This window comes from Limulus polyphemus, unplaced genomic scaffold (assembly GCF_000517525.1).
Source record: "Limulus polyphemus unplaced genomic scaffold, Limulus_polyphemus-2.1.2 Scaffold4786, whole genome shotgun sequence".
NCBI classification, from domain to species: Eukaryota; Metazoa; Arthropoda; class Merostomata; order Xiphosura; family Limulidae; genus Limulus; species Limulus polyphemus.
The window spans coordinates 44761-54313 of record NW_013670396.1 but is presented as its reverse complement, the minus strand read 5'-3'; the positions used below and the strand labels follow the sequence as shown (position 1 = coordinate 54313).

Here is a 9553-nt window from a genome sequence, read left to right as displayed (position 1 = left end):
CTAAAGTTTCGTCGGAACGAAGTTACGGAAAGTTAATTAACAAACGGAGACGTAACAATAGTATTGGACGACTCCTGTGAAGTAATGTTAAAAACCTCGGAAGATATCAATACGTAAGAACATGAATGCAAAATCCAGTTAAACTACAAAGCTGATGTGGTGATGGTATGGTTTTTTGCATTTATTATTTTATGTTATCACTTAGAAAGAAAATTTTTGTTTTGTTTGAAGTTAAGCACAAAACTACACAATAGGCTATTTGTGCTATGACCACCACGAATATCGCAACCCGGTTTCTAGCGTTGTAAGTCCGCAGACATTCCACTCTGCCACTGGGGGGCTAGAAAGAAAATTAACCAGGTAAGGCGATGATGCGTAAGCCTAGTGCCGACTTTGAAGAGGACTGTCCAAAACCCACATGTTGAGAGTTTGTTTGTTTGTAGTTAAGCACAAAGCTACACTATGGACTAGCTGTGCTCTACACACCACAAATATCGAAACCCGGTTTATTGCGCTGTAAGTCCACAGGCATACCGCTGTGCCACTGTTGAGTTAAACTATTGGAAATATGCCTCCAAAAGTACAAGGTCAGTTAAAAGGAAAATTCTAACTGATAAGTTTAAAATTTAGTACGGTTCTTTCAAATAATCCAGAAAGTTAAGTAAATAAAGACTGCACGACGAATAGTATCAAAAGGTTAAAACAATAAGTGAAAAATTACAGTTAATTTTGTGAAAAAACATGGCTGAAGACAAACAATGGCGATCTATAAATGAGCCTATGTTCATGTGCAAATGATCATGGAGGATGTGTTGCCCTTCCACTGATGGACGGCTATAGTCTAATAATGATTACTATGTTGATGATGCGATACAAGTCAGCACCAGGAATTTACACTACACTGCGTGCGAAGTAATAGATAGCTCTTTGTGGCGCAGAGTGGTGAGTAGTGTTTCTGTTGCGCCTAATTATTGCTATTTTCTTGTACCTGATTATTAAGTAAAATGTAAATATTGAAGATGTAGCATGGCCATATTTAAGTGTATGTGTATTTATATCTAATGTTGACCTCATAAGTTGGAAACAATGAGTAAATGTGTTGGTGATTACTGTAGTATTTATTTTTCTTATAAAACTACGTTTCTCTGCCGGAAACTCTGTAATTAATATATTAATACGAAGACACGGGCGAAATACATGTTATATTAATAATTTATAATAGGTATTAATCGTTCCTTTCTACGATACAATAGGGTGCGCTACAGTTCTGTCACTGTAGTACATGCGTTTTTCTTATTGTGGTTTTGATGAAGATTTTTAATTAACTTGTGACTAGTGTAGTTAGTTATGTCATTTGTTTGTAATATTATCCATGCTAATGTATTTGTAGCATTTTAATTGTAAAGATGCTTAGTTGAGTAAACTTCATTGACAACACACGACTGACATATAAGACGAGCTCTTATTCTTTCCTGGCATGTATCATGAACTTAGTCACAACTTACGGTTACACTTACAAGTTATAGTATTAAAAAGTCTGTATCTTGTAAGTTAAGTTGTATGACTTGTCTTGCAATACTATTAGTAGGTAATATAATTTGTGAAGTATGATAGTACTTAATAGGATTCTGTGTGCCAGTTATATATGAATATTTTTCTGCTAGTTTGAACAGATTTTCTAGTTTTTATTTTGTCGCCTTCCTCATGTTGTCAAGTATAACAAGCTGGTTACTCCACAGGTAAGGACGCACTTGATTCGAGTTGTTTCAAAACATTACCGAAATTAAAGTGAAGACTACAATAATTACACGTGTTTTCAAGTTTTGAGATTATTTTTTTTGTTATGAATTTAACTTATCTACTTGCAAGTTTCATCTTTATATTTTGCATATTTCTTATGCTTTTATTTTTTTATATTGAGAATTTTATTGGTGCTGTTGTGGCTGCGTTCTTGTTACTGTTAGTACTTTTACACCTCTGTTCATTTTTTATTCTTTGACTTTGCAAAATAAGACTGGCACATTGACTTTAATTAAAGTTTAAATTTTAACAATAAGAACTGCTGGTGTGCTTCACTGGGAAAAATATTAAAGTTTGTTAATTTCTGTACAAGCTAGGCACTGTATAACTGCAAATATGTATTAGTAATGAGACAAACCCACAGAGGTTGATGTAGATAGGTTTGGTGTGCAAATTTTAGATTATTAAAAACCTGCAAAGGGTTATATAGATAGGAAAAACCAGTAGAGATATATAGATATGTTTAATGTGCATATTGTACGTTATTAAAAACCTGCAAAGGGTGATATAGATAGGAAAAGCATGTAGAGATATATAGATATGTTTGGTGTGCAAATTGTACGTTATTAAAAACCTGCAAAGGGTGATATAGATAGGAAAAGCCTGTAGAGATATATATAGATATGTTTGGTGTGCAAACTGTACATTATTAAAAACCTGTTAAAGGTGATATAGATAGGAAAAACCTGTAGAGGGTGATATAGATATGTTTGGTTGTAAATTGTACATTATTTAAAACCTGCAGAGGATGGTATAGGTAGGTTCGATGTGCCAAATGTATAACAGTAGCTGTCTTTCTTTGATGCCCCCCTTCCTTTCCAGTGGCACAACAGCAAGTCTGATGTCTTACAACTGGGTTTCAGTAATCATGGTGGGCACACAAGAAATAGCTCAATGTGTATCTTTGTGCTTACCAAATAACAAACCTGTATTTGATATGCAGTAGGAAATATTCATATAAAGAAACCCAATAATCCATGGACTTACGAAAACTAGACCTCATATCTTGAAGGTATATTTGGAATTTATGCTTGAAGGAGAAACACTTACTTTTGAAAAGTCCTTGGAGTTTCCTATCTTCTGATATTTTTATTTTTGAACATATTCATGAAAAAAGTCATGCTACAACTTGTCAGAAACACTCCTGTAGTTATAGTTACTGAGTAATAAATTTGTAAGTGTATATAGATCTGTTCTTTTAAAAGAATATTATGACTTGTTTTAGCCCTCTAGTGGCTCAGCAGTAAGTTTGAAGGTTTACAGGTTTTGATACCTTTGATGGGCACAGCACAGATTGTATAGCTTTGTGCTTAATGTCAAACAGACTCTTGTATTAAATTTTTTATATAATGAAACAAGCTAATTATATCTTGCATGGATGTAACAATATTTCTTCTACCTTGAATGTTTTTCATTTAGAAGTAACATTTTGAAAAACGTGTGTATTAACGGTATTTTGGGAAGTATGAGTTCATTGTGTTAATTTTGTTATTTATTTACCAGAAGATCTTCATATGTAAAGCATCTGATAAAAATGTGTGACTCCTACACTTGGCCAGTTCCCTCATGTAGGATGTTTACAATAGCTCTTCAGACAGTAAAACAATCACATTTTGTAGGCATATCTTCAGGGCTAATACTTGTAAGAAGGAATATGCCATGCTTCTTATGTAACATTTATCAGACTGCTTACTTCCACTCATCTGACTTCTGTTTCAAAAAACGAAAAACAGGGGAAGAAAAGGTAGTGTACAAACCTTGATTTAATAATTAACAAAAATCTCTAATCCTTTGTGGATATTTGTATTTTAAATGTTTCTTAAAAACCTACCAAAGAATATATACTTCAGGGTATTTGCCATTCCAGTTGGAAAATTTAATGGCTTTGTATAAAGTAACATGACACCTTTAGGAAAAATGTATCCACAGAACTAAACTGAATGAACTATAATAATAATATGAAACAAAAACTATGAATATGTTTGTATGAATAATTTAACCAATATATGAAAAAGTATGTTTTTTAATTTCCTGTTTAGAAGCATAAAAACAGCATCCATTTCTCACCAAAAGCAAAACGTAAAGATGATGTTATTAAGATATGGAAGAACATGACAGTTGCTCAACTGGCAGAAGTAACACATAGAGATATTGGTACGTTTAGAAGGTGTTATTAGTGTGTGGTAAAATTATGGTTCCTGAACTATCAGAGGTAACACATAGAGATATTGGTAAGTTTAGAAGGTGTTATTAGTGTGTGGTAAAATTATGGTTCCTGAACTATCAGAGGTAACACATAGAGATATTGGTAAGTTTAGAAGGTGTTATTAGTGTGTAGTAAAATTATGGTTCCTGAACTATCAGAGGTAATACATGGAGATATTGGTAAGTTTAGAAGGTGTTATTAGTGTGTAGTAAAATTATGGTTCCTGAACTATCAGAAGTAACACATAGATATATTGGTAAGTTTAGAAGGTGCTATTAAGATTTGGAAAAACATGACAATTGCTCAACTATAAAAAGTAAGAGATAGTGGTATTAGTGAATTTAGGAGATGTTATTAAGTTAAGGAAACACCTGACAGGTACTTATCTGTTAGATGTAACACATAAATGATGTTATTTAAGATGTGGAAATACAAAAAGTTATCCTACCAGCTGAAATGATATGGAGATATTGGTAAGATTAGATAAAGTTATTTAGATGTGGAAATATAAGACAGGTATTCTACCAGGGCATAATATCGATAGCCTTGAGAATGGATGCGAAGTATGATGTATATTTAAAAAAATTTTAAACCTTTTAATTATACATTTTGAAACATAACTAATGCATAATTAATTAAAATATAATTGTAAGACATAAATACAATTTAAACTGTATCTCTAACTATAACATATTTAGGTAAGAAACAACCGTAAGTGCTATAGTGGATCAAACAGTGAACCATATTATAGTCAATTCTGATATGATACCGTACCTCCACTAACAAAATATTTTTTCATGATTAGTACTGCCCTCTATTGGCACAACTTTGGCATGCTTGCCACTAGCCTTCCACCTCCTACTTCTGCATATCCATATGCAGAAGATCATGCAGTAGCTCTCCACCAATAGGAGTGCGACAGAACTCCTATTGTAACCAGTGTTCTCTTCACATTTGTACGTCTCAATTGGCAGTAGTACTGTACATGTGTGCTGGTTTTTGCACATGGATTTATTGACACTTTCCTTTATGTTACTGACCTAGTTTTTCTTTATTATTTAGTTAAATTTCAGCATTTGGTATTGTGAAATGTTGCTTTTTCCAACTTTTCTTAATTTTTCAGGGACCTTTTTGGCTAGTGTACTGTAGATCCTACTCTGTGGCAAGTAGTGCCTGACTAGGTATACTTTTTTTTTAAAATCCACATTGTCCATCCTGTGACCATGCTTAATATCAATTACGTTTTAGCTCTTCCTACTGTGGACCTGATGTACAATTCCAGATGCTGCCAGGTGTTGGTTGTGTATCTCCGTTCTATTGTTATCTGTGCCTAAACAATTATGTTGCAGGATTGGGTTATGCATACCATAGAGATGGGATGTTCTCTAAGACTGCTAGTAAGTCTCTTTAGTGGTTTTTTGTATCCTAAATATGTTCCTCCTGGACTGTATACTCATGGAATAACATGAGTAAAGCAGACAAATTGCTGCCCATCTCTGATGCCCGTGGTGTTGAGACTCTTCCTACTGTAGACCGGATGTACAAATCCAGATGCTGCTGGGGTGGTGGACTGTGGAAGCCCTCTTGAGTGATGAATAATATCACTCAGTTGAAAGTAGGGGAGTGGCATTCTGCAGGTGTTGATGGCATATAGCACTTCCTACTACAGAACTGATGTACAATTCCAGATACTGCCAGGTTTTGGTTGTAGCCCTATGCCCTATTACTGCCTGTATATCTGACCAATTGCTTTTTCCTATTTTGGCATTTCTTCTTCCTACTATCCTGTGGAGGTACATTCCTGGTGGGTTTGGTGTTGGTTGGAGATAGCCTGGTCATGACTAGAATAATGTGTCGATGGTGTGATGCCCTTCCTACCATGGATCTGATGTACAATTCCAGATGTCACCAGGTTTTGGTTGAAGCATTCAGCCATGTTAGGACTACATATCTATAATTGCAGTTTGCCTCTCAGGCTAGGACATTCTTCCTACCTACCATCCTCTGGATGTGTACATTCCCAGTGAGTCCGGTGATGGTTGGAGATGGTGTAGCTAAGTAAGTCCTCACACGTGTGCTGGCTGGAATCCATCTTCCTACTGCAGACTGGATGACAAATACCCACTGCCAACAGGTTTTGGACTAGAGATGCACCCCAGGTTTGTGGTCCCTCTTCCTACTGCTGGATGTCAGTTCCCGAGGGATCTGGTGTTGGTTGTAGCTGGGTGCAGCATGTTTTCCCACTTGTGCATGGGTAGGTATCCTCCTCCTACTGCAAACTGGAAGTACCATGCCCATTTCTGCCAGGATTTGGACCTTAGATGTCATCCTGCCGGGGCTATCTACCTTCCTACCATCCACTGGATGTTGGTTCCCGGCAGATCTGCTGATGGTTTTGTTGGAAATGTGTGCAAATGGAGAAGGATTTTGGTATGGAAGCTTGTCTTCCCTACCAATTCCCATTTCCAGGGGAAGAGGTAGGTGATTCTCTTCCTTCTGCAGATCTGATATATCATTCCAGATGCTGGCTGGTGTTGGATGAAGTCAAACTACCACTATGGTCTGTCACTTCCAAACAACTCAACACCCAGGGGTCCCATTAACTGGTCATACATATTCTGGGCTTCCTTCATGTTTTTCTGTCTTTTATGTTCATGACTCAATCATAAAAGAGTGAAGAGTATAACTGGATCAAATGTGGTGCAGTCTCCCACTGAGGTTTCTCTTTTGGTTTCACACCACCTGGTCTCTCTTTGGGCACTTCCTAAAGGGGGATAATTTTTTCACTAGCCCTCCACCAGCTCAATGTGTGATTCTAACTATTTTGTGAGAGGAGGAAAGATATTGTATTGGAAGCTAACATTTTCCTAAACTGAAAAATGTATTTCCTACAGTATTATGTATTACCTCCTCTCGCATTTCCCACCCAGCCTTCCCACTTCCAGTGATATGTGGTGTAGGTCTTCTAACTATTCTTGAAGTGATTAACAAGTGCAAATGTGAAGAGGGTGCTGGTTATGATAAGAGTTGTGTCGTGCTCCTATTAGTGGAGAGCTGCTTCATGATCATTTGCATGTGGATATGCAGAAGCAGGAGGTGGAAAGTGAGTGGTGAGTTTTGAAAGTATGTGCCAATAGAGGGCAGTTCTAATTGAGAAAAGCTATTTTGTGAGAGGAGTTAAATACCTATTGGAAAATGTTAAGTTTCATGTACTTGGTGACAACAACTTGGTGCCAATTTTAAAATAGTTATTGTTAGATTATACTGTAAAATGAGCTCTTTCTAGTGGTTATACACATGTGTATGTAACATCTAAATGGAGGCTATGAAGCTTAAATAAATCTGTTGAAGGTAGGCATGGCAGCTGTCAGAGATTGAAAAATTTATTAATTGTTCCAACTGTATTCATTCAGAGAACTTTGAAATGAAAGAGCCAAAGGGTTATCTAAACATCTAATTGTCTACACATACCTTTACAGTACTGCCATTATTGAAGATAATGTCAAAGTAGAGAACTTTCACAGCTCATTGGTCATGTGACAAATGTGTATGAAGTTTTAAGTAGTTTTTAAAGGGCTTAAAATTTGGATGAAATAACCTTTGAATCATACACTATGATATTAAATTCATTCACATACATTAATATTAAAGGTGTTTAATTAAATTTTGAATGTAACGCAGTGACTTGTGTAGAAAAGCCTGACAAAGGCAATGGTAATGCCATTTCAAAAGTTAAGTCGAGGGTCACTGATAAATCTTTGTCATTTTTTTCTGATTTATAGTAGGAAGTGAATTGTAATCTGTTCAGTATAGTGTAATTTCTATGTGATCTCTTCAGCTTAGTGTAATGTATATGCAAGTTGTTCAGCATAGTTTAATCTCATATTTTGTTGTACTGAAATAAATTTATGTACTACATTAGTTTGTATTTAAATATTACAGAAGTTTATTCACTTTATCATATGGTATAAATGAAGGTTAATAAGCTAGTAGCATTCATACCATTTGTCTTCCACTTGTTTCAAATATTTGTAAAATCTTGGCTATTCATTTCAAATGTTTGATGAAAAAAGACATGTAGTTTGTGAAGGCAAAGTAGCTTAATAATTCAGTAAACCAACTTGGATTTATTTGATCAGGGTATTTTGCCTTTCAATTTAATGGTGGTTTTCAATAACTCTGGGCTTTGTCTTGAATTTCAGATGATGTGTTTGAAGCTATGATTTATGTTGAGAACTGCAACCAGCTTGACAGCCCCGACTCAGGTGAGATACTGGCTGGAAACTAGTAAAGCAATAAATGTTTTCACTGTGGTAAGACACTAACATTTCTTTGGATATATGGTAGGAACTTAGTAAGACAGTGTTTATAGGGTGAGTGGTTTTACTATGGTAAGACACTAACATTTCTTTGGATATATGGTAGGAACTTAGTAAGACAGTGTTTATAGGGTGAGTGGTTTTACTATGGTAAGACACTAACATTTCTTTGGCTATATGGTTGGAACCTAGTAAGACAATGTTTGTAGTATGAATGGTTTCACTGTGGTAAGACTGTAACATTTCCTTGGATATATGGTTGGAACCTAGTAAGACAATGTTTGTAGTATAAATGGTTTCACTGTGGTAAGATGCTCACATTTCCTTGGCTATATGGTTGGAACCTAGTAAGACAATATTTGTAGTATGAATGGTTTCACTGTGGTAATATATTAACATTTCCTTGGAAATATGGTTGGAACCTAGTAAGACAATGTTTGTAGTATGAATGGTTTCACTGTGGTAAGATGCTAACATTTCCTTGGCTATATGGTTGGAACCTAGTAAGACAATATTTGTAGTATGAATGGTTTCACTGTGGTAAGACAGTAACATTTCCTTGGATATATGGTTGGAACCTAGGACAATATTTGTAGTATGAATGGTTTCATTGTGGTAAGATGCTAACATTTCCTTGGTTATATGGTTGGAACCTAGTAAGACAATAATTGTAGTATGAATGGTTTCACTGTGGTAAGATGCTAACATTTCCTTGGTTATATTGTTGGAACCTAGGACAATATTTGTAGTATGAATGGTTTCACTGTGGTATGATGCTAACATTTCCTTGGATATATGGTTGGAACCTAGGACAATATTTGTAGTATGAATGGTTTTACTGTGGTAAGATGCTAACATTTCCTTGGATATATGGTTGGAACCTAGTAAGACAATATTTGTAATATGAATGGTTTCACTGTGGTAAGACTGTAACATTTCCTTGGATATATAGTTGGAACCTAGTAAGACAATATTTGTAGTATGAATGGTTTCACTGTGGTAAGATGCTAACATTTCCTTGGTTATATGGTTGGAACCAAGTAAGACAATGTTTGTAGTATGAATGGTTTCACTGTGGTAATATATTAACATTTCCTTGGAAATATGGTTGGAACCTAGGACAATATTTGTAGTATGAATGGTTTCACTGTGGTAAGATGCTAACATTTCCTTGGTTATATGGTTGGAACCTAGTAAAATATTTGTAGTATGAATGGTTTCACTGTGG

The 9553-nt window shown here is 35.3% G+C and overlaps 1 protein-coding gene across 2 annotated transcripts in view; it reads left to right on the top strand.

Moving 5' to 3' along the window:
- Positions 1-1269: 1269 nt before the first annotated feature.
- Positions 1270-9553, top strand: part of LOC106471682 (translation initiation factor IF-2, mitochondrial-like) — a 52091-nt gene continuing 43807 nt past the window's right edge. The window contains exons 1-4 of one of the 2 annotated variants that reach the window (XM_022400289.1): positions 1270-1739; positions 3304-3544; positions 3840-3954; positions 8209-8271. In XM_022400289.1, coding sequence (XP_022255997.1) covers positions 1705-1739; positions 3304-3544; positions 3840-3954; positions 8209-8271 — 454 coding nt within the window. In that variant the 5' untranslated portion in view covers positions 1270-1704. The remainder of the gene's footprint in view (positions 1740-3303; positions 3545-3839; positions 3955-8208; positions 8272-9553) is intronic. The other variant, XM_022400290.1, reaches the window with a different exon arrangement.